This window comes from Tamandua tetradactyla, chromosome 4 (assembly GCF_023851605.1).
Source record: "Tamandua tetradactyla isolate mTamTet1 chromosome 4, mTamTet1.pri, whole genome shotgun sequence".
In the NCBI taxonomy this organism is placed as follows: domain Eukaryota; kingdom Metazoa; phylum Chordata; class Mammalia; order Pilosa; family Myrmecophagidae; genus Tamandua; species Tamandua tetradactyla.
The window spans coordinates 67,667,973-67,692,389 of record NC_135330.1 but is presented as its reverse complement, the minus strand read 5'-3'; the positions used below and the strand labels follow the sequence as shown (position 1 = coordinate 67,692,389).

Here is a 24,417-nt window from a genome sequence, read left to right as displayed (position 1 = left end):
ATTTATGAAGGAAACAAACAAGATGCTGTAATAGAAAACGATGGGGTACGGCGAGCAGGGTGTGAGCAGAAGGGTTCATCTTAGGTGGGTGTCTATAGATCTCAATGAGGAGGTGACATTTACACCGAGAACAGAAGATGAAGTACCATCAGGGGAAGAGCTGTCCAAGTAGAAGAAATGACATGGGCAAAGCCTCGTGAGGAGGGCACGAGCTTGGGGTGACAGGCCTGAAGGTCAGTGCCCATGGAGGTGGAGGGGCCCCATACGTGAGATGACGCGATGAGGCAGGTGGGCCCAGGTAGCACCCAGGTAGCACAGGCCGCTGCAGCCAGGGTCAGCAGATGGGGTTTTATTCAAGAATAGTAGGAAGCAGTGGATTTTTAGCAGGGGAGTGACTCACTCATATTATGTTTTAAAAATAAAGCTATCTCTGTATGATGGTGGGTGTGACTGAGGTAAGGGTGAAGGAGGGGAAACAGGTGGGAGGCTGGGTGCCCAGGGGAGAGGTGGCAGTGTCCAGGACAGGCTGGTGGCACCTGAGACCTGATTGAGAATCTGTTTTGGAGGTTGGGTTTATCAACTGGCACTTCAAAGAAGTGGTCCAAGCTGGAAGCTGTTGGCATAAAGACGCATTTAAAACCTTGGGAAATGGATGCACCACTGAGGGAGAGAGTATAGGGAGGCACTATGTCATGCCAAGAAGCTCACGTTTTATCTGTAGGCCAATGCGGTTGGGTGGAAGGGTCTCATGCCGGGCAGAGATCTGTCCTGGTTACCTGTCCAGTGAAGTGGGGAGAGGTGTTTGGAGGAAGGGGCTGGAGGTTGGACATTAGTTCCCGCCTGATGGACTCATCTAGGCTCAGGATGCCCATGGCCAGGAGAATGGAGAAACAGCACCAAGAACTGGTAGGGATAAAAAAGGTTTGCTGTGGGAAGTGCACGGGACAGAATTTTCTGATCTGGAAGCCTGTATGGGCAGGCCGGTTAGGGCCCAGGCCTCTGCACTACAGATCTCATTCCTGTGACTCTCCACACATGCCCTGGGGAGAGCCTCTAGTGGCCTGTGCTTGGCCAGGCTGCACTGGGCCTGGATGCTGCTGTACCCGTTGGTTCCCTCTCTGCCCCCTTTGTCCCTCCCTCATTGTGGGTCTTCTGGTCACCAGCACTCTGTTTTCGGAGACTGTTTCCATGACTGTGGCCCCATGGAGCACAGGACCAACTCCTCCCCTCCTGCAGGAGCCCCTGCCCGCCGGGATGCTGATTGAGCGCTCCTCGGACTATGGCAAGAGCTGGCGTGTGTACCAGTACCTGGCTGCCGACTGCACCTCCACCTTCCCCCGGGTCCACCAGGGCCAGCCTCAGAGCTGGCAGGACGTTCGATGCCAGCCCCTCCCCCAGAGGCCTAATGGACGCCTAAATGGGGGGAAGGTAGGTAGACGGGGCCTGGCAATGCTGGAAAAGTAGGCGCGGGCAGAGGTCCCTGATGCCCCAGTGTTCACGGTGCCGAGAGGCAGACACCTGCAGCGCTTTCCCCCAATCCTCGCAAGTCTGACCTGGAGACATTGCTGCCCTCCGACAGGCGGGTGGTACCCCTTGACTCACTCTCCAGCTCACGAGTCCGCCTGAGAGGCGAGACCACCCTCCATCAGCTCCCCTTGCCGTCTTCCTGAACTCTCCAAGACAACTCCTCTAGCCACCCTCAAGACCTTGGCTGCTCATCTCTTTGCTGCGCTGCAGGCTTTTTTTGTTTTTTGTTTTTATTTTAAATTTTATTTTTTTAAATACCAAAAAACACCTAACAAGCACAAACATTCCTATTTTGATCATTCTGTTCTACATATATAATCAGTAATTCACGATATCATCACATAGTTGCATATTCATCATCATGATCATTTCTTGGAATCTTTTTTGCAGAGTATTTTAGAAACAACTTGAGTCCACTGCATACCCCACCCCTCCTCTCTTTCATAGTCTCTTCCCCTGTGGCTCATTGGCAAATCCCTGTATTTCAAAGGGCACCATTGACTTTCCTCCAGCGTGAGAGGAAATGGTTAAATTACACAAATTTAATTTATTCCCTGATTTCACCTTGGTAATGGTTTCATGCAAGCCTGGAGTTTTCAGGTTTAATCCGCCCTTCTTAACGGGCTGTTTTGCTCTGTCCAGATCCTTGGGAAGAAATTCAGGTAGAATCCAGAGTTCAAGGTCACCTGAACTTGAACCTTCAGCTGGAAATGAGAATCTGCCTCTAGAAACATTTCTGAATGTTTCTAAATCTTGGTTTGCTGGAACTGCTATCACAGACACTATAAACTGGTTTGGCTTAAACCACAAGCATTTCTTGGCTCACGTATTCAGAAGCCAGAAGTCCAGATTAAAGAGTTGAGAAATGCTCTTGCTCAGGGCACAGTTATGTTCTGGGGCTGCTGTCAGTCCTTGGGGCTCCTTGGCTTGTGTTTCTATCTCCCATCACATGGCGATGTCTTCTCCTTGTAGCTCCTGTGACGCCCCAGCTTCTTTATAAAACCTCTAGTAGTCCAGGTTAAGGCCATCCTCATTCAGCTTGGCCATACCTAACTAAAAATAGCATCTTCAAGAGTCCTATTTACAATGGTTCATATCCACAAGAATGAAGATTAAGGTTAAGAACATGTCTATAATTTAACCCACCCCGTTCCCCTAATCCTCCCAATTTGGCTCTAATTCTTTTATTTCTTTCAAGGACTGCTTTCTCCCCCCTCCTCCTCCAAGGCTATATTTTCTCTTTTCCTGTTTCTGGTGAAAGCTCTCAGTGAACCCTCCGGGAGTCTCTCACCTGGACTGAATGCTCAGACAGGTGCCTTTCCTGCAGGCAATTCATCTCTTTCCTTTGGTTTTAGCAGCTCCTCCTTGATTATACCCTTATCCAAATCTCTGTTACCCACATCTTCCGGACCCCAGATCAGAACACATGCCTGTAAAGGACTTTTCCTGATTTGTGGAGGATTGATATGAAAACTCTTCCTAGGATGAGGTCACATCTGAGTCGTTTTTTTTTTTTTTAATAAAAAGAAAAAGCATTGGGGTTGTCCAGAGAGTTGTAGTCATCTCATCCATGGGCTCAGGACTTTCTTGGTTGTCCTGGGTCACTGGGAAATTAGTATCCCCCCAAGTCTCATGGGCAGGTTATGTGTCTTAACATACCTTCTGACCCTAGGAAACGGGAATCCTTAGGACACCTGCATTTTCAGTTGGAGAGGGGAGGTTGTACACACACACACACACACACAGACTCTTTTAGGGTCCAGTGGTCACCTTGCTCCCTCAGGGGAGTTGACATGTCCATGGTCTCTCCGAGGTTCCTGGAGGAAAGATCTCAGAGGAGGCTGAGGAAGGCTGGGTGGGAGGGAGGGCTTCTTTTGAGTCAGGGCACACTGCTCTCCTCTTCTTGGGTTCTGCCCTTTCCCCTTTCTCTGTAGGTCCATCTTAACCTCATGGATTTAGCATCTGGAATTCCAGCAAGTGAAAGTCAAAAGATTCAAGGTCGGTGTGGCTATTCCTGCAGCCTGTGGGGCGGAGGGCGGTGGGGGGGAATGAAACAGGGTTTGTCATGGGAATTTCCTGGTCTCTGTGTTTTTGTTAACATTGTTGGGGATTTAATGCTTGCCCAGCCAACCTCACAGGGGCATTGACTAGCCCCAGGGATGAAAAGAAAAACAAACCCTGACTGGGAGAACCTTCCTCCTGAGATTGTCAGGTGCTGTGGGGAGGCTGAGAGCTGGGGAGGGCAGTGTCTGCTAAAACTCATGAAGCCAGATAGCAAGAGGTGTGAGATGGGGATTCTTTTCCTACCTTAGGACCCTATTTGCCCCTCACATCCTTTCTTTTCCCTTCCCTCAATCCATCCCTCCTTGCTGTTTTCTCCCTCTCAGAGTTGGGGGAGTTCACAAACTTGAGAGTCAACTTCACCAGGCTGGCCCCTGTGCCCCAGAGCGGCTACCCCCCCACCAGCGCCTACTATGCCGTGTCCCAGCTGCAGCTGCAGGGGAGCTGCTTCTGCCACGGCCACGCAGACCGCTGCACCCCCAAGCCTGGAGCCCCTGCTGGCCCCTCCACCACTGTGCAGGTGACAACTCAGGGTGGGGAAGCTAGAGGGGAGGAGAGCATGGACAGGGCAGACTAAGTACCTCTTCGGAGCTCCCGTGATGCAGGGGGGCACTAAACCTAAGATTGGGTATTTAGTTGTTTTTTTTTTTAAATTAATCTAAATAATCATCACTTTAAGAATCAGAATTTATAATACATCTCTAGATCTACTTCATGATTTGGGATGGTTTTTCTTTTCCGTTACATATAAGTATGTGTGTTAGTACATAGGGCTTGTGGGGAAGTTAAGGCAATAGTTCTTGAACCTGGCTGCACGCTATAATTTCCTGAGGAGTTGGAAAATGAACAAACAAGGCCCAGACTTCCACCCTTGGATACTCTATTATTTTATTTTTTTAGAACTCTATGTGATTCTAACATACTGTCAGGATTTAGGGCCATTTGTTTAGGGACTCTAAAGATTCTGTATCTAGTGGTGAGAAACAGGGCAGGGCACACAAGTGTAGTGCAGCTGTCACGGCTATCCCACCTCCAGTTCATCAGGGTGGGGGACTGGGAAACTCCAGGTCAGCAAGCTCCCCAGGGAATTATGCTGTGACGCCAAACTTGGACCACCTGGTAAAGAAGAAAGGATCTTGGGCAAAGAAGCAGAGGACTAATCATTTTCATTTTTCGGGGGCGTCAGTTCCTTTACCACCATACTACAGACATAACATTTGCCCTATCAATAGAGAAACAAGAGGAAATCCTGGAAGATGGCCCAGGGGGAAGTGCAGGTAAAATGAGCATCCTATAGGTTTTATTCTGTCTGCTTCTGGATTAGCTCCTGCCCCAGGCTATGGGAGTCTAGCGTGAGTGCGGCTCTCAGGGCCTCTACGACAATTGTTAGAACACAAGGCTGAGCAGGGTGGCACAGGGGAGCAGGACGACGTGCTGTGGGACTCATGGGAAGGTCAGAGCCCCCCCAGCCCTGGTGGTTCTCAGCTTTGGCTGCACAAAGAACCAGCACTTGGAAAAAATACTGCTGCCTAGATCTCACCCACTCAGATTTGGTTGGAATTGGTTTGGTGTGGTATTGGGGCCTTGGTTTTTTTTAAAAAGCTCCCCAGGTGTTTCTGAGGTGCAGCCTGGGTTGAGATCTGAGGAATTAGAGGGACCAGGAGAGGCTTTATGCAGTAGGTGCCATCCTAGATGGAGATTAACAGGCAGGGTTTTGCTCGTGAATATGGAGATAAGGGAATTCCAGGCAGAAGGAAAAGTATCAGCAAAGGTCAAAAGGTAAGAAAGGTAGGGTTCTGTGGGAAACAGCTGGAAGTTCCACTTGGCTGTGCTGTTAGGAGGGAGTGGTAGGTGAGAATGAAACCAAACGTGATATAGGTCCTTGAATGCCAGGCTGAGGGTGTTGGGCTTAATTTGGAAGGCAATTAGCACCCAATAGCTATTCTATTTTTATACCGTAATGAGTCGAATGACAATTCATTATAACAGTCCCATTATCCAAACAATTGCAGTCATAGATTGCTGGAATAGAAATCACCAGAGGGCCCAGCAAGCTTCTAGAATCACAGTTTATTAACAAGAGTGTCTGAGCACCTTGTAGGTGCCACTCTGGACGGGGCAGCACAGGGGTGTCTGAGTGCAAGGAACGAGGTTTAAAGAATTAGCCAGAGGAGCAGTGCAGGTAGGTACACACGCGCGTGCACACACACACACATTCATGTACACACATGCACATCTGCTTATGCTTGGACGAAGCAGACCAAGAAAACCACACACACACACAAAAAGACAGGCATGCTGCACTGTGTGTCACAGGACCTGAGCGTCGGTCGGAGCATTGAAGGAAAGCATCCTGGTAGAGCTGAAGTCTGAGCTGGGGAGGGGTCAGAGAGGATAGATCAGAGGGGATAGGGCAGGTCCATTCCTGGGACCCTCTATTGTTGATTACTACTGATGACTGTCAACCCCCTCCAAGGTCCATGACGTCTGCGCCTGCCAGCACAACACCGCCGGCCCCAACTGTGAGCGCTGTGCCCCCTTCTACAACGACCTGCCCTGGAGACCTGCAGATGATCAGGACCCCCAAGAGTGCCAAAGTATGAGTCTGGGGTCATCTCCCCTCCCCTGTAGTGACCTGGGTCAGGTGCCAATGCCCCTGGGATGCAAGGACCTCACCTAGGACCCAGGGAGAATCTATTTTATATCCTTTAAATCTAAATCTAATTGCCTGCTCACATTTAAACCTCCCTGTTCTGCCTGGTTGAAGAGAGTGGGTTACATTCCTCTGTTGACCCCCCTCCCCTTTCTCTTCTGCAAGGTCTGGAGGGGACCTCACTTGGTCCATGCTTCTGACTCCATACAGCTTTTGCAGCCTGCCCCAGTCCTCCTTCTTCTATCCCCTCCAGCTGCCTTCCCCTATTTAGGGTGTATTTGGTGCCCACTTGTTAATTTTCCTCCTTGGTCCTTGTCTGCACAAATGAGGAAAATGAGTTCCCAGCTCAGAGAAAGGCAGTGGCTAGCAGGAGACCCACGGCGGGTGTTGGAGGGGGCTGGGGCTGGGCCATTCAAAGGGTCTTTCTGGCCCAACAGGGCCAGTGTTCTCGGGTTAGAAACCACACCAGCAGCTGGAAAGGCTGCGTTCTCACTCTGTTCTGCCTTCTTACTGGTCATGTAACCCAAAGTAAATTACATAAACCTCCCTGGGCCCCAGTTTTCCCCACTTCCTTGTCCTGAGCAGCTTGCTGAGTGGTTAGAGATGCCAATAAGCTGTCCTGAAAGTGCTTTGTAGATGGCAATGGTGCTGGCTGAATGCCAGGCCTGCGGCTCTCCTTTTCCAGGGTGTGACTGCAACGGGCACTCAGAGACGTGTCACTTCGACCCAGCTGTGTTTGCCGCCAGCCAGGGGGCACATGGAGGTGTGTGTGACAACTGCCGGGACCACACTGAGGGCAGGAACTGTGAGCGGTGTCAGCTGCACTATTTCCGGAACCGGCGCCCGGGTGCTTCCATTCAGGAGACGTGTATCCGTGAGTAGGAATTCCAGGGACTCAGGGTGTTATCTGTTCATTACTCCCCATCTTTTTCTGGTCATCAGAATATAAGGTAGCTTTGCCTGCCTCCCTGGGGACACAAAGGCCCAGGGAGCATGAAGATTTGGTTGTGGGTCAGGACTTGGGTGCACTTGTCTTGGCTGTGCACTTCTAAGCAAGTCACTTAACCTCTCTGGACCATCACTTTATCAGGATCAATCAACAAATTGTCATATAGCCCTTATTTTGGCCATAGGAGAGAAAAAAGTAAATAGAAAATAAAGTCCCTGCTGTCAAGGGACCTGTAGACTATTTGGTAATGTAAACCATAGATACATGAAGAAGGAGCAACGGAAGGGAGGGCGGAAAATAACATTTGCTGAGTGCCTCCATGTGCCAGGTAGTTTGCAGGTGAGGATTTGGGAAGAGAGATAGTGGGGAGGGGAACTCTGTACTCCTCAGGGATTTGGGGCAAGCTCCTTTATTTTCTTCAAGGAGAAGGGGACATGCCACTTTTGATCTCCCCACTAAGGAGGGACAAAGCAGATGGTGGGTGGAGCTTCCTAATGAGGGCCCCTTGGGACTATAACCTGGGGGTGCAGGAACACGAGGGAGTTGGGGAAGGGGAGCAGCATTTGGGGCGCCCTCTCTGATCCGTCTGCCAGCTGTTTTCTCCCCCTCCTACCTGTCTTCACCCTGCAGGAGATGCGTCTGATTATGCTCAAAAATCTTTGTGGGCTCCCCATATAGAGATAAAATCCACAGCCCACACATGGTGCACAGGCCCTTCACGAGGCTGCAGCCTCGTCCCTGAAGCTCCTCCATTGAGCACCCATGCGCAACTCGCAGCTCACTCTTCCCTGGAAATGTCTTAAACTGTTTTACGCTGCTGTGATTTTGCACATACAATTTCCTCTGTCTGGCAGGTCTCCATCCCCGCCTCTTCCCCTTACTTTACCTGACAAATTTCTACCTACCCGTCAAGTTTATATTTCCACGTATAAGTCATTGCTGTTATCATGCTGTAATGTGACTTGTTATTTATTCTTCTCTCTTTCCCAACATTGAAAACTCCTTGCTGCCAGGAATTTATGTCTTATAGTCTCAGTTCCTAGTGCAATGGCTGGCAAATAACTGTTGCTCAAGGAATGTTTGCTGAATGAATGGATGAATGGAATGGATTGGAATACCCGGGAGTGGCTTAAAATAAATGCCCGCATGTTAATCCATATACCAGTGAATTCCTAGTGGAGAGAGCCAGCCAGACCAAGGCAGTCTGTTTCAGCTAGGTTTAATTGGTGAAGGCTTTCTGGATAAAGAGTGAATCTCATGTTTTAAAAAACGTAAAAGAAGTCTGAGAGTAGGGGTGGAGAGAGACAGAGCCATTTCCTGTTTATATTATTTGTCTAGGAAAAGAGTAAGACACACTTGAGTTTGACCCCTATTTCCACCATTTACTTGTCATGTGATCTTAGTTCTTTTAACATGCCTGAGCCTCAATTTCCTCATCTGTACAATGGGGATATTAACCCCCAGCTTTCAGGGTTATCACGAGGCTAAAATTAGGCAACATGTAAGAGACACATTGTAGTTGTTCAATGGTTACAGCAAAAATATTTCTGTAGTACTTAACGTGTGTCAACTACTGTTCTATATTTTTACATACATTTATTCCTTATAAGGAGTTTCTGAGAGTTGTGTTGTTATTATCCCCATTTTACAGGTGAGAAAACAGAGGCACAGGGTTAAATAACATGACATAGGTAAACAGCCTAAATGGTGGGACAGGGATTTTGAACGTGGGCAATCTGTCTTAGAATTTGCTTCTTACCCTTTGCTTTTCTTTTTCCATCTACTGTGGTGGATACTTTTCTCTCTCAGCCTGTGAGTGTGATCCTGATGGGGCAGTGCCAGGGGCTCCCTGTGACCCGGTGACTGGGCAGTGCGTGTGCAAGGAGCAGGTGCAGGGAGAGCGCTGTGACCTGTGCAAGCCGGGCTTCACGGGACTCACCCACTCCAACCCACAGGGCTGCCACCGTGAGTAGGGGTGGGCCCGCCTGGTGTGGATGGCATGCATGGGGGCCACCAGACCCATGACTTGCCTTGCCTACTGTGTTCTCCTCAGAAAAAAAATCCCACTCTGGTGTAGACAGTGGGGCTGCGTGGGAAATTTGCCTGCAGGTCTGACTTCTCACCCACCCTCCTGCCCAGTGTCAGGTGCTTGCAGCTGGCTTCCAGCAGGTGGCAGCACAGGCACAGGCTGGAAAGGTGGGAGGAAACGGGGTGCTGAGGGAAGGCCAGCCGCCAAGCTGCCGGGTGGCTAGAGCTGGTGGGAAAGGCTTGTGAGTCAGGCCTGCTCTCTGGAGGGAACAGCCCTGTCCAGTTTTTTCCCAGGCTGGTCCCACTCTCTGGTGGTCCATTCTCTAGGGGTGAGGTGTTTTGGGGGTGTCCACTGTCAGCAGCTCTCCCTCCTTCAGGCTGTGACTGTAACATTCTGGGGTCCCGGCGGGACATGCCGTGTGACGAGGAGAGTGGGCGCTGCCTGTGCCTTCCCAATGTGGTGGGCCCCCAGTGTGACCAGTGCTCTCCCTACCACTGGAAGCTGGCCAGCGGCCGGGGCTGCGAGCCGTGTGCCTGTGACCCCCAGAACTCCCTCAGCCCCCAGTGCAACCAGGTATGGCCGGGGGGGTGGCCCCAGGGGTCCTATAGCACAGGAAGCGTCTAGCCCATCAGCTTCCCTTTCTTGCCTCCACGCTGCCCTCCTGGCACTTTGCAGAGTCAGGGCTAGGCTTCTCCTAGGAGGCCACCAAAGGTCGACTTCATCTGTGGCTCTCAGCCCCTTGCAATGCCATACTGCCACCCCCTCACCCCCGCAGGGCCCCTCTGGGCTTGTTTCTGAGTGGGAGCCCCGGTTTTGGAGACAGTGAGTGAGCTTGGGATTCTGGTACTGATTCCAGGGATCGGGGGCACAGACCTCCATGCCAGGCAAGGCAGAGTTTGTGAGGGCAGCACCCCTGACAGTCCTTCCCCTCCCCCGCCTCCAGTTCACAGGGCAGTGCCCCTGTCGGGAAGGCTTTGGTGGGCTCACGTGCAGTGCCGCAGCCCTGCACCAGTGTCCGGATCAAACATACGGAGATGTGGCCGTTGGATGCCGAGGTGAGCGCTCATCCTGGGGTCCAGGGGGGTACTAAAGCTCCCTGCTGTGAGAGGACAAGCACATGGGGTGGGGGTGGGGTTGTCATATGGGAGGACTTCACGATTGGTACAGGTGAAGGAGGCACACTGCACTTAACCTCTCTGTGCCTCAGTTTCCTCAGCTACAAAAATAGGCACATCAGAGTTGCTAACGCAAAGAGAGGTGGCGAAGGTGAGGTGAGCTAATGCGTGGGTGTGGGTGCGTGTGACTTTGAATGGCGCCCGCGCACAGCTGGTGCTGTGCAGGTGGGTGCTTTCATTATCGACGTTACGGTGATCGTTATCGTAGATTGTTGTCCTGAGTCACGTAGGAGGGCCGTTGGGAGTCATCCAGGAGGTCGGAGCTGTGCCCTGAGCCTGGCCGGCCTCTGACTTACTTCTCCCCGACCCTAGCCTGTGACTGTGACTTCCGGGGAACCGAAGGCCCGGGCTGTGACAAGACCTCGGGCCGCTGCCTCTGTCGCCCCGGCCTGGCCGGGCCCCGCTGCGACCAGTGCCAGCGAGGCTACTGCGACCGCTACCCGGTGTGCGTGGCCTGCCACCCCTGCTTCCAGGGCTACGATGCAAACCTCCGGGAGCAGGCCCTGCGCCTCGGCAGCCTCCGCAACGCCTCGGCCAGCCTGTGGACGGGGCCGGGTCCTGAGGACCGCGGCCTGGCCTCCCGGATCCGGGATGCCAAGAGCAAGATTCAGCAGATCCAAGCGATTCTCAGCAGTGCCTCGGTCACAGAGGAGCAGGTGGCCCAGGTGGCCAGTGCCATCTTCTCCCTCAGGTGAGTCCCCTGCCCTGCCAAACCTGCAGAGAGGTACCTGCCTGACCTGCGTGATGTTTGCACAGCCCTTTACAGTTTACAAGGTGTTTTTGTGCATGTCCGCTCTTTTCATGATCACGACCGTCCCGTGAGGCTGGCACGGTGGGTGCTGTTACCTCTGTGTTGCAAGTAGTGAACAGGCACAAAGAGGTGGCGTGACAGCCACACGGCCACTGCGGGACAGAACAGAGACTGGGCCCGTGGGCTGGGAGCCCAAGGCCTGGCTTTCTTCCGTTCAGGCACCTCGTGCTGCCTGTGAGAGGGAGTCAGCCCAGCCTCAGTCACCCCGGTGGAGGGCGTCGGAGAGCCAGGGCCTCTAAAAATAGCTTCAGTTTGCCTTTGGAATGAAAGCGTTCCCACCCACACCCCTCCCCCCAGCAGAAGTGCCTGCTTAGTGAGAGTTGGTTCTGGAAGCTTCTATAATTAGTTTGCGTTCCCTGAGCACTCACTGACTGACATGCACGGAGCCGTCCAGGTGTGTGAGTGGCGGCAGGTAAAGGCAGCCCGAGGGGGATGATAACCGAAGCATGGCTACTCATGGGTGTACAAAGAGTTTCTTTCTAAGAGGCTCTGGTGGAAGAGCTGGAGCAAATGTTGGGATTCATTCATTTGTTCCTTTCTCCCCGCCCCCCCCCCCCTTTATTTTTGAGCATCTATTATGAACCAAGCACTCGGTGATGGGGCCATTAAAATTAAAACAGGACACTGTAAGGATAGCTCAGTGGTAAAATTCTCATCTGACATGCGGGAGCCCTGAGTTCAATTCCCAGAGCTAGCACATGCCAAAAAAAGAAAAAACATTAATACAGCCCAGTCTCGGCCCTCAAGGGGTCGAGGTGAAATGCCTATAGAGGGTAGTCATGGCAGCTTCAGCAGGGGGCTGACCAAGTCTCAAAAGTTGAGTTGGCAGCCCACGGGCATTCGATAGACTGAGCCTAAGCCAAGTCTGGAAGTACCCGAAGGCCAGGCATGGCGTGGGGGTCCGGGTGGTTGTTGGGGCTGCAAAGGGTCCAGGCAAGAGAGGAATTTCCTAAAGTTCAGTGGCCGTGGGCCTGGGCAGGTGTGTCCCGAGCTCTCTGCAGGTGGAGGCAACCAATGGGCAGTGGCTATGGGTTCTAGAGCTCAGTAGGGAGGTGAGATCTGGAGCATGTAGAGTGGGGGGTGGAGGGGGCATGGGTGGGTGGCTGAAGCAGCCTGTAGAGAGGCAGGAAGGCTGGGGTCAGGGGAAGGCTTCTCATAGAAGCCAGGAACCAGGAGAGCAGCTGTTGGCAGGTGAAGGGGGATCAGGAATGTTAGGGTCACAGAAGTCCAGGAAGGAGTTTTATGCAGGTCATATTAAGGATCTCGCCTGCAGAGGGCTCAAGGGAGATTGTGCCAGCCCTTTGTTCAGCTTCTGGGCTCTTGGTTCTGTGACCTTTGCTGTAGGTCTCTGTTCCTCCTGCCCCAGTAACAGTTTCTCCAAGGGGATGGCGGCAAAACCCCTTCCATATTTAAGTGAAAGTTCCTCTCCCATCTCAGGGGGATTCTCCAAGGCCTGCAGCTGGATCTGCCCCTAGAGGAGGAGACGTTGTCCCTCCCGGGAGACCTGGAGAATCTGGACAGAAGCTTCCATCGTCTCCTCCTTATGTATCAGAACAAGAGGGAGCAGTTTGATAAAATCAGCAGTGCTGACCCTTCAGGTGAGGAGCGGGGCCTCGGCAGCCACACGTTGCCCTCACCAAGCCTCCTCTTGCCTCTGCTCCTCCTCTCATTTCCAGCCTCTGGGTCCAGGGGAGACTCAATCCTCCTTCCCTCTTCCCACAGGAGCCTTCCGGATGCTGACTGCTGCCTATGAGCAGTCATCCCAGGCCGCTCAGCAGGTCTCCGACAGCTCCCACCTCCTGCTCCAGCTCCGGGACAGCAGGAGAGAGGCAGAGCGGCTGGAGAAGCTGGTGGGAGGAGGAGGAGGCGCCACTGGACCTCAACTCACAGCCCTGAGGCTGGAGATGGCTTCATTCCCAGACTTGACCCCTACCATCAACAAGGTGAGCCTTTGAATCGTGTCATGGAGTCCTACATTCAGGAGACCCCACCCCAGCTTGCCACCTATATGGCTGCCACATATTCCCCATCGGGGCAAACCTGCCCCAGTGAGAACCCATCCCAGTCCCCCACCCACCCCAACCTTTTTGCCCCTCACAGTGCCCTCAGTGGTTGCCAAGGGAATGAGTTTCTGATGCCTGGTTGCCATGGAGCTGTCTGGCTTTTTGCTTTCCAGATATGGGATATGCATGGTTGTTAAGGAGCCTGGGGTAGCCTCTTTGACACCCCCATCTCTTCACAGCTTTGTGGGGGCTCCAGACAGACGGCCTGCACCCCGGGAGCATGCCCTGGCGAGCTGTGTCCCCGAGACAACATTACTGTCTGCGGCTCTCACTGCAGAGGTGCCCTCCCCAGGGCGAGTGGGGCCTTCCGGATGGCGGGGCAGGTGGCCGAGCAGCTGCGGGGCTTCACCACCCAGCTCCAGCAGACGAGGCAGATGGTAGGCGAGGGCTGGGTGGGCGGGGCTGTCTGGGGAGGAGGCAGACAGGACAGGTGGCTCTAGCATCCCATGGCATTTCGGACTTTGCATCTCACAGTTGAAGGCCTAAAGCCCAGAGATGTTAGGTGACTTGTCCAAGGCCCAACAGCAAGTGAGAGAGTTTGGAGCCAAAGTTTTGAACTTTTTGATCTAACATCCATGATAGTTACAAATGCTTTCTAATATAGAGGGTGGTTGGATGGGATTCTCGCGGGTTGCCGAGAGGCTCTCCCATTGAACTCTGAGCTTCATAAAGGGAAGGGCTGATCTCATTTGATTTGTAGTCTCAGTTCCTCACATGAGTGGTAAAAACATTGGTAAATGTTTACTGAGTTCACTCTGAGACTCAGAAACCCATGAAAACTTGGCCCCTCCTGACCTAAGCGTTTGCCTGCAGATTAGGGCAGCCGAGGAAGCTGCCTCGCAGGTGCAAACGGACGCGCAGCGCCTGGAGACTCAGGTGAGCACCAGCCGCTCCCAAATGGAGGAAGATGTCAGGCGCACGCGGCTCCTCATCCAGCAGGTGCGGGACTTCCTCTCTGGTAAGCCTGGCCTCTACCCTCCCCCCACTGCCGCATCCAGCTCGCTCATCAGCCAGCCAGCCCCTCTGCCCCTCCCCACCTCTCTCCTCCCCTCCCCTCTGTCCAGGCGTCTGTCATGGCCTTCTAGTTGTGTCCCTACTCGCCCCCCTCCACACACACACACACACACACACACACACACACACGTATACACCGCTTCCTTACGTTCCATTCCCAACATAATAGCCTGAAACATCTGTTTAAAAATGTAAGCTGAGTCACATCCCTTTCTTGCTGAAAATCCTTCAGTAAATAAATCCAATGCCTTATCACAGCCAGCAAAGTCTGGCCTCTGCCCTGCTCTGGGATGGGACCTTGTGCCCCTTCCCCCCTTACCTTGGAGATTTGGGCTTGCAGTTTCTCTGCTGGAATGCTCCCTCCACCCTGACCACCCCACCCCCACCCCACCCCCGGCTGCTTCTCGTCCTCCAGGCTGTGGTTTAAGTGTCACTTCCTTACCGAGGCCTTTACTACGCCTTATCTGTGGTTGTCCCCCTCTCCTCCCATTCCCTGCCAATGTCTTACTGCCATTGCACTACTCAGACTCTGTGGTTATTTAATTCATTTGTCTCCTAGTATATACTTGCCACCAGACTAGTGTGTAAACTCCAGGAGGGCAGGAATGGTGGTTTGTCTTGTCTGCCACTGCATCACCGTCACATCTAACATAATGCCAGGCACAGAGAAGGCACCCAACATTTCTTCAATGAGTGAATGAATGAGCCAGACCTCGTCCCCTGTTGTCCCAGGGAGTGGGAAAGGGCTGTGCAGAGGAAAGGTCCCTGGGCTGGGGCACAGGGGACCTGCGTGGTTTGGGGTGAAATACTTTTCTCTTTGCTTCCGCCTTCCCTTTTGGAAACGGGGATGGTAGTATTTCATGGGTTTATTCTGAGGATCAAATTACTGATGTAAACTGTGCTTTGAAAAATTAAAGATGCCTCAGGAATGTGAGCTGATATTATTAGAGTTCTGGTTCCTGCCAGGGAATTTGCTTGACTGGGAGCCTGGTTAATATGAGCTGAGGGCTTGGTGTAACTCTAGTGGCTCTTTTTGCTTCTCTGATGGTGCCTTTGCCCCAGACAGGCCAAAGCCCTCCCCCATGGCCCTCCCAAGTGCAGATGGCAGGTCAGAGGGAGGCAGGAAGGGCCTCCGAGTTTCTGTGACTTGTCCTAGGCCATGCAGGGGCCTACCTCCAGGGAGGCCCACCTAGGGGAGAACGTCACCTGGAGGTGCAGGGACATAGGGCACAGCAACATGGGAGAAGGGGCAGGCCAAGGTTTGGGGCTCAGACTCACAGATAAGGAAGACTCACCCCTGAGCTGAGCCCCCTGGGGCTGAGTGGCCACCTGTTCTGCGTTAACTCCAGGCTGCAGCCAGGGCTCATGTGAAGAGGGAGTGCCAAGAATCAGGGCCCTTTTGTCCTCTTAGACTGGCATCTCAGGTCAGTCCTAGGAAGGGGACAGGGACAGAGAGAAAGAACAGAGTCTGGGAGAGGCCCAGCCCTAGGGTGGGACTCCAGACAGTTCTTACAGAGGCCGCAGCAGTGTAGGTTCTAGTCTCCAGCATCCAGGTGGAGGAGGGCTAGGAGGAAGAGTGGAAGGCTAAAGGAGGAAGGAGGAGACATTGTCTTTCCCAGCACTTCAGTAAGTGATAAAAAGAATAGTTAAGATTTATTGAACAGTGCCAGACACTGTTTTAAGTACTTTGCATGGTTGTTTAATCCTGACAACATGAGGTAAGTATCATTATTACTTCTGCTTTGCAAATGACAAATCTAGGCCCTGGGAGGTTGAGTAAGCAGCCGCAGGGCGTACAGCTGGGAGGACATCAGCTAGGATTCCAGCCTAGTGGTCTAACTCCATCATCTACACTCTTGATTATCTCACTATGGGAGACAGGCATACATACACACACATACACACACGTGCACATACATATACACATATAACACACATAGACATGCATACAAATATTCACACACACAATAGACATGTCCACGTAGCACACATGCATGTGTACATACATAACACACATATACACAGACACAGCACACATATACACATGAATGCAATGCACACGCATGCACACATAATATGCGCACACATACACGTAATGCATATGCACATACACGCAATACATGTACATCCACACATATGTATATACAGACTGTCTCTTTCTTGCCTCTTTGCCTTTGCTAATGCTTTTCCTCTGGATTGTCTCCCTTGTCCTAACTCTCCCGACCTGGGTAATTCCCACTCACCCTCTAAGAATCCTCTCAGGTATCCCACTTTTCAGAAAGCCTCCCTATCAGACTGGGAGAGGTGCTCTTCCAATCGTTCATCCTGGCACTCTGTAATTTCTTGTTTATGTGCCTGTCTCTACCACTAGATTTTGAGCTCCATAAGGGCAGAGGCTGAGTCTAACTTGATATGTAGTTTCAGCTCTCCGCATGTGATTGCTCGGAGTAATAAATGTCTGCTGAGCCCCTCAGAGACTCAGAATCTCATCAGACCAAGAGTAATTCAGATTAAGCCTGACGATGCAGCAGACAGCATATGGAAGAAAGGAAGGGGCAGAGCTAGGTGGAGTTGGTGCTCATGGTGGAAGGCTTTCTGGGGAAGATGCATGTTGAGCCTTTTTTTTTTTTTTTGCATGGGCAGGCACCGGGAATTGAACCTGGGTCTCTGGCATGGCAGGCGGGAACTCTGCCTGCTGAGCCACTGTGGCCTGCCCTGAGCCTTGTTTTGAGAGCAGGACTCTGGTTGGCTAAGAGGTTAAGGTCTTGATAGGGAGGGTCCTTGTGAAAGCTTGGAGCAGTGGATAAACCCGGTTGGTCAAACTCAACCCCATTTATGGCTCAGGCTCCTGTAGTGTGCTGCTTCAGGTTGGCCCCACAGGGACCCAGGGATGAACAAGGCCTGGGCTCCACCTTCCAGGACTATTCTTCCAACTGACACGGGGAGGGGACTGGGGCTGGGCCTTGTGTAGCCAGCTGATTGCAGAGTAAGGTGGGTCCTGGGTCCACAGAGGTGGACAGGTTCCAGGGCAAATCAGTAGTCTGTACAAGTGAATAGAGTGAGAAGGGGAAGAAACGCCATCTCTCTAGTTCTGTTTTCTAGCACAGGTATGGCTTTTTAAAACTCATGTTAATTGATTATTTCATTTCCTCCTTTCAGGTGATAGTTTTTATTCCCATTTCACTGATTAGGAAACGGAACTCACAGAGGCCACTTGGCTTGCCCTAGTCTGCTCGAATAGGAAAGGGGAGAACTGGGGACAGAACACCATCATTCATTCATTTCTTGTATTGAGTGCCTCCCATACCAGGTGCCAGGCACATGGCTATGGAGAAAACAAGATCCCTTCCCTCATGGAGCTAGCATTCTTGTGGGAAGAACAATCAACCAGATAAATGAGTTAAGTGTATGCCAGGTGGAAGGAAGGTGAAGTAGGGAGGGACAAGAAGTTTCCCAGTAGGATGGTGGTTGCAATTTAAGATGGCATGGTTCGCATGGATCACTGAGAAGGTAACATTTAAGCCAAGAAACTGCTCATCTCTATCTGCTTCTGCAAAACTGAGTACCCTGGCTTGGGGAGGGGCATGCTGAAAGGGTCTGATTGCCCAGGGATACAGCTCCAGCTCCTGACCATGCTCCCTAATTTCGGGCTGATTATGTATGTGTTTCAGGCATTGTTTAGGCCCAGCTGTCTGGCACTACCTCTTTCTCCCCAGCCTGAGGCTTCCTGGGGCTCCAGACACTGGGTTTGCCACAGCTGTGCTGACAGCCCCCTCCCGTGGCACAGAGCATGGGACAGTCATCCTCAGGCAGCTCTCCTGGAGATTCTCACAGAACAGGGACCTGAGTGGGGCAAGAGGTGGCCGTCCCTTGGGACAGCAGGGCAGAAATGCCACGGGGTATGCCTCCGGTGGGTGCTGCCCAGCCCGGAGAGGCCCTCTGATCTTTGAGGGAGCTGGGCGGGCTCTCCCACTCTGATGAATGACTGATTGTCTTCTAGACCCTGGCACAGATGCAGCCACCATCCAGGAGGTCAGCGAGGCAGTGCTGGCCCTGTGGCTGCCCACAGACTCGGCAACCGTCCTGCGGAAGATGAACGAGATCCAGGCCATCGCGGCCAGGCTCCCCAATGTGGACCTGGTGCTGTCCCAGACCAAGCAGGACATTGCACGGGCTCGCAGGCTCCAGGCTGAGGCCGAGCAGGCCAGGTACGGGTCCTGGGCCCTGAACTCGGACTGGTTTTCTACTCCCCAACCCTGAGGCTGAGGGCCTGGGAGACATGATGGGCTGCTCACCGCGGTAGGAGCTGGTGACGTGGTTGAGTCCAGGTTAAACTTGACTCTGCATGTCCCTGTCTATTGGAAACCTTGCTCAAAGGCTGTTCTGGGTATAACACCCACATTCCTCCTGTCTGCTTGGGGGTCTGGGCGTATATTAACCGAGTTAATATTTGCTTTGCTCTTTTCTTTGCTGGGAAGGGTATGCTCTTGGGTTGGTGAGTGAAGAGAACCATGCATTTATTCATTATCCTGTCTGCTCATTCTCTCTCCTCTCGCTCCGCTCCCCTTACCCCAGGAGCCGTGCCCACATCGTGGAAGGCCAGGTAGAGGACGTGGTAGGGAACCTGCGGCAGGGCACAGTGGCACTGCAGGAGGCTCAGGACACCATGCGAGGCACCAGCCGCTCCCTTCAGCTAATCCAGGAAAGGGTGGCTGAGGTGAGCCTGATAGTTTGCTTCCCCCCTAGTTGGCGCATGAACAACCAAAATCAGGCCCAGGACGTGGAAGATGCCAGAAAAGTGGCCCTGATGGGCACTGAGCTGGAGGGCCAATGACAGAGGATTATAAACTGCAGGCCTGGCTTTGAGCCTTTGATTTTCTCGTCAGCAGGGCAGGGTTCAGTTGAGGAGGCCTGGGTGTGAGTGGGGCAGACAGGGGATTGGGAGGGGGACAATCTGTGACTTCCAGGTCGGAGAGTTTTCACTGCCTGATGAATCAGAGAAAAGATGGTGAGTGAAGGCCGCTGCTTATGAGACTCACCACAAACTGCAGATCATCTTCATCTTTCCACAAAGGTTCAGCAGGTCCTGGGGCCAGCAGAAAGGCTGATGACGAACGCGATGGAGCAGTTGGGTGACTTCCGGGCACGGATGGAGGCGCTCCGCCGCCAGGCTGGGCAGCAGCACGCTCAGGCGGCCCAGGCCCAGCAACTTGCCAAGGGCGCCAGTGAGCAGGCACTGAGTGCCCAGGAGGTACGGAAGGGGTAGAGTTACGGACGGTGCCTGAGGAGACTCAGCCAGCCAGAGGGCCCTGAGCAGGAGAGGATTTTAGAAGACCACAAACTCCAAAAGCAATTAGAATAACAACTAGAAGGGCCTTCAGAGGTAACCCAAATCTGGCTGGCATCTGAATTCTGCCTCCAGCTGCATCTGGTTGTAGCTGGTCCAGTGTCAGTGAAAGCAATCTAGTCCAGTCCCTCCTCTTTTGGGAGTGACTTTGGGCCTCTGGTGACTTGCCCAGAGGCCCAAAGCTTGTCTACAAGGCAGGTCTCTAGATATTTGGCCTAGATTGTCCCACTCGAGTGGGCCCTGTCATGGGTCCTAGCCTAGACAGATACTCTTGGCTTAGCCTAACCCAGGTCCCATCACTGTCAGAATTAGGTCAGAGAGAAGATCAAAGAGCCAATCTCTGTGTCTCAGATATCACACCTTCTGTATAAATGACAACTGTGTGCCTGGCATTGTGCTGGCAGTGAGTTGGGAAATGACAGGAGCTGGAGGTGGGAGAAAGAGAAATACAGAACAAGTTTAAGATGCAATCTGTGGCCTCAAGGGTTTATAGGTAAAACAAGCCCATTGGGGTGTAATGGGAGGCACCCTATACTTTTTTTTGTTTGGTTTTACAATTAAATAATTTATTATCATTAGTTTTTCACCATATCTTTTTTTTTTTCTTTTTCACTGAGCCCTTTCCATCTTTTCCAGGGATTTGAGAGACTAAAGCAAAAGTATGCTGAGTTGAAGGACAGATTGGGGCAGAGCCTGATGCTGGGGGAGCAGGGCAGCCGGGTTGTGAGTGTCAAGACTGAGGCGGAGGAGCTGTTTGGGGAAACCATGGAGATGATGGACAGGATGAAAGGTGAGGGAATGACTCCAGGGCTGAGCTTCCCTGAAGACCTGTCCCGGTCCAGGGTCTCTGAGGTCTACCCTTCTTGGAGCTAGTAGCTCTAACGGAGTGAGATCAATTGGGATTTACTGAAATCCTAATAAATATAAGGTATAATGATGGAGCCATGGGGATTGCAGGGATGTTCACAAGCCCAAGACTAGAAGCTTGCAGTCCAGATAGGGTCTGTTTTTCTATCTCCTGCAAGATGCATGAAGCTATATCTAACAGCATAAAGTGGTCTATGATAGGGGACTGAATAATAAGAATTCTAGGAATTCAGAGGGTAAATAATTTTAGAGAGAAATATCAGTTCAGAACTGTAATGTTTGAGGTGGGCCTTGAAGGATTAGGTCTGGGAAAGGATGAGAGGAAGAAGAAGGATATCAAGACAAGGGCAGATGTAAAGAAACAAGCCATGTCCTGAAGGTAGGGACAGGACCCACCCAGTGGGCGAAGAGGTTTGATGAGGAAGAGGATTGGTGGGAGAGGAAGTGGCATGGCATCAACGTGGCTGGCCTCCAATCCTGGGCAAGGAGTGTAGACTCAGTCAAGGATGTAGGAGGAACCATAGAAAGTTTTTGAAAATGGCAGAGACATAATGAAAGTAGCTTTTGAAAAGGTTCTGAGGCTTCCTCATAAAGGGCAGTAGAGATTTCCAGGACCTAGGGTCAGTTCTCTAAGATTTGATGATGGGGCACTGGGCTGGTGTGTCCAGTGAATGCCACAAAGAGAGTTTCCCTGAATTTCAGTGAAAGATTCCGGTATAAATTTCTTTGGGCAGCTTGGAGAAGGGCAGGCTGGTGGGTTAATGCTGTACATATGTAAGGCTGTGTAGACCACACCTGAAATGTGGAAGGGGAAGAGCTGACCTAGAGAGGGGGGTCCAGGGCCGGGGTCAGTGCTTGCCCTTGCCTTGGCCGTCAGTGCTTTATATGAAGATAAAGAATTTTTTAGTCTTTTCTATGGATGACAGATAATTAATTCACTTAATAACAGAACCAGTAGTCTAAGGCAATTGCAAATGTCTAAAGGAAGGCCTGAAACTAACAGGACAAGGTTGGATAAGGAGAAAAGTTAACTCCCGTTATTGCCATGTTTGGGCCTAAATCTACAAGTACACTTCAGGTGAGCCCTGGCTTCTTGGTGGCTAAAATAGCTGAAAACAGTATATTACTGGCAAATGATAAGTAAGCAAGAGTTGCCAGTTTACCCGAAAAAGACAAGAGTTTTGTGTAACCGCAGGTTTGATAGAGATCTAATAAACACAAGGCAACCAAAGTAAGGGAAATTAGAGCTCAGGAGTGATATTAAAAATATTTAACAACTGGTGTGGCATACACCTGCCAACCCAAAATGGCCCAGGCTGTAGCACTGGAACAGGTGTGCACCTGCTTGCAGGCATTTACCTTGAGTTGCAGAGACACTGGGAATATCATGGGCATGGGGACAGCAGCTGTCTAGCAACCACTATGAGTGTATTTCAATGTTTTTTAAACCTGGAGATCCATATGGGTTCCCGCCAGCCCAGTATAACCTCATTATACTCTGCTGATAGGATCTTACCTGGAGGATGGTGACTGAGTGGTAGCTACTACATCTTCAGGAGCAATATTGGCAAATCTGCACTTTTTCAGGGGAGAGTGACTAAAGTGGGCATGAAGAGAGGGTACCAGCAATGACATCAGCTCAGGAATGGATGAAAGAACTAGGGATATTTAAGCTGGTGAAGATAAGGCCTCAGGCATGCTAAGGATTGTTCTGTAGGAGACAGAACAGATACATGTCCAAACCCTCAGAAGGCAGACCTGTAGCCAATGTAGACGCAAGAAGTGGTCAGACTTTTGGCTTAATGAACAGACTTTTGAACTAATCAGAACACCTCAAAGTTGGAGGCGTATGTGACAGTGCATTCCATCCCTATTCCTGGGAAAGTTCTGGCAGAGGCTAGGTCTCAAAAATGTTGACGAGGGGTCTCCTGCCTACAGGGACAGGAGGGACAGGCTAGACTAGATCACTGGAGAGCCCTTCAAGTCCTCCAAGCATGGTCTGGTGGTATTATGCAGAATGGGCTGGAGGAGAAGACTGGATTTATCTGGTGTGGTTTGGAGAAGGGGAGTAGGGAGGAATTCTGGTCACCCAGCCAGCCCCTTTGCCATGGTGCTCAATTAAGGATCACTGGGGTCCAATAGCAGCGTGTTGCTAATTTTGGTGCCTGTGGCATCCTTCATCAATCGGGGTCAAATGAGAAAGTCTAGAGCAGAGAAGAGGGGTAGAGGCGAGGGGGTAATTGGGGTTAATGGCTTCCCAGGTCTGGCCCTTACTGGATCTGCTAAGAGCCAGAGGGCGGTTGAAGGAGAGGCGTAGGACTGGCAAGACCATTTTGCATGTAGTCTCAGCCACTGTCTTGGAGGCCAGACTCCTCTAGAGGCAATTCTTCTGCACATACTGCCTCCAGATGAGTGGGAAGAGAAGGAAAGGTTGGGAGCCTCTGTGTATCTCACCAACTCCTCTTCCCGACGCTGTCCCATCTTCCCTCAGACATAGAGTCTGAGCTGCTGCGGGGGAGCCAGGCCATCATTCGTCGCTCCACGGACCTGACAGGGCTGGAAAAACACGTGGAGAAGATCCGCGATCACATCAACCGGCGTGTGCTCTACTATGCCACCTGCAAGTGATGCTCCAGCTTCCAGACCTCGCCCCCACTATCTGCTCCCTCTGCTTTGGTGTGCAGATTGGGTTGGAATGCATTCCAGCTTCATGGGACTTTTATGCAGCCTAAAGCCCAGACTTGTCCACCCCTTGTATGCAGCTACTTAAGATATCCTGGATGTCTTAAATAGCCTGTGCTGATGGGACAGCCACCGTTAAGGGACAGAGCTGGTAGAGCTGGGATATATCATTCATTGTGACAGGGCTTTCTCAAGTGGAGAGAGCTGAGCTGGGCAGTGTACCTGCCCCCTCCTCCTTCCTTTGAGGCTGAATTTTGGGCCAACACAAAAACTTACCCACAATTTTATGTATAAAATTATGAAAAGCCTAATAAAAATTATTGCAAGGGAGCCTGGAGGTTCAGAGGGAAATGGTCCCTCTCCCCACTAAGTAAACTTTTGTCACTCATTTCTGCCTCCTACCTGGAGTTTCTGAACAACCTCATCCGCTTGAGCCCAGCGTCCGGGGGTATATGAGGTATAGGCTGCCCCACCCAGCTCAGTCCGCTTTGCCCATCGCCCAGGCATAGTGGGCCTCTTTGCCCCGGGATATGATGGATTCCATCCTTGAGAGACCAGAGGAACAGTTTTCACCTTTGAAAGCTTCTCATTTCCAGAGGAGGAAATGGAAATCCAGGGAAGAGAGATAATGTGTCCAAATTCACAAAGCTCCCTGAAGGCAGAACTAAGAGGAGAACACGCATCTCTTAGAATCTTGAAGACGAGTTCTAGACAGAGGTAGATGTGTGAATGGGGGGTAGGGGATGGTGCAAAGCGGGGAATGGCATGAACGTTTGTGTGCTGACCATGTCCCAGGCCCCGGGCTAGGCATTTTATCGACATGAATACATCTATCATTCTTTTTTTTTTTACATGGGCAGGCACCGGGAATCAAACCCGGGTCCTCTGGCATGGCAGGCAAGCATTCTTGCCTGCTGAGCCACCATGGCCCGCCCACATCTATCATTCTTAATCATATTAATTATTTATTGAATACTGTGCTAGGCATACCACCTGCATTATCTCGCGGGGTAGGTGACATGGTGATTCCCATTTGACAAGCAAAAGATTCAGTAACTCTGCTACAGTCACAGATGTGGCAGGTCAGGGCAGAGCTGGGTCTTACACTCATGTTCCTCTGGTACAGTCAGGAGAAGAACGGGTGCTGAGCCAGACAGCCTGGGTCCCACTGGCACCTACCCCAAGGGGTGGTTGTGAGGAGTAAATAAATTGATCTGGGTAACCCAGGTGACGAGGTGT

The 24,417-nt window shown here is 51.7% G+C and overlaps 1 protein-coding gene across 9 annotated transcripts in view; it reads left to right on the top strand.

Annotated features, from left to right (window-relative positions):
* Positions 1–23,566, top strand: part of LAMB3 (laminin subunit beta 3) — a 70,629-nt gene extending 47,063 nt beyond the window's left edge. For all 9 annotated transcript variants that reach the window (XM_077157672.1, XM_077157677.1, XM_077157675.1 and 6 more), the window contains 18 exons: positions 1,237–1,428; positions 3,462–3,525; positions 3,915–4,108; positions 6,065–6,185; positions 6,927–7,115; positions 9,000–9,155; positions 9,596–9,792; positions 10,163–10,274; positions 10,707–11,085; positions 12,643–12,803; positions 12,928–13,148; positions 13,448–13,645; positions 14,082–14,226; positions 18,283–18,490; positions 18,858–18,999; positions 19,357–19,533; positions 20,266–20,419; positions 22,988–23,566. In XM_077157672.1, the coding sequence (XP_077013787.1) occupies positions 1,237–1,428; positions 3,462–3,525; positions 3,915–4,108; positions 6,065–6,185; positions 6,927–7,115; positions 9,000–9,155; positions 9,596–9,792; positions 10,163–10,274; positions 10,707–11,085; positions 12,643–12,803; positions 12,928–13,148; positions 13,448–13,645; positions 14,082–14,226; positions 18,283–18,490; positions 18,858–18,999; positions 19,357–19,533; positions 20,266–20,419; positions 22,988–23,124 (3,147 nt within the window). In that variant the 3' untranslated portion in view covers positions 23,125–23,566. The remainder of the gene's footprint in view (positions 1–1,236; positions 1,429–3,461; positions 3,526–3,914; positions 4,109–6,064; positions 6,186–6,926; positions 7,116–8,999; positions 9,156–9,595; positions 9,793–10,162; positions 10,275–10,706; positions 11,086–12,642; positions 12,804–12,927; positions 13,149–13,447; positions 13,646–14,081; positions 14,227–18,282; positions 18,491–18,857; positions 19,000–19,356; positions 19,534–20,265; positions 20,420–22,987) is intronic.
* The last annotated feature ends 851 nt before the right edge of the window (positions 23,567–24,417 follow it).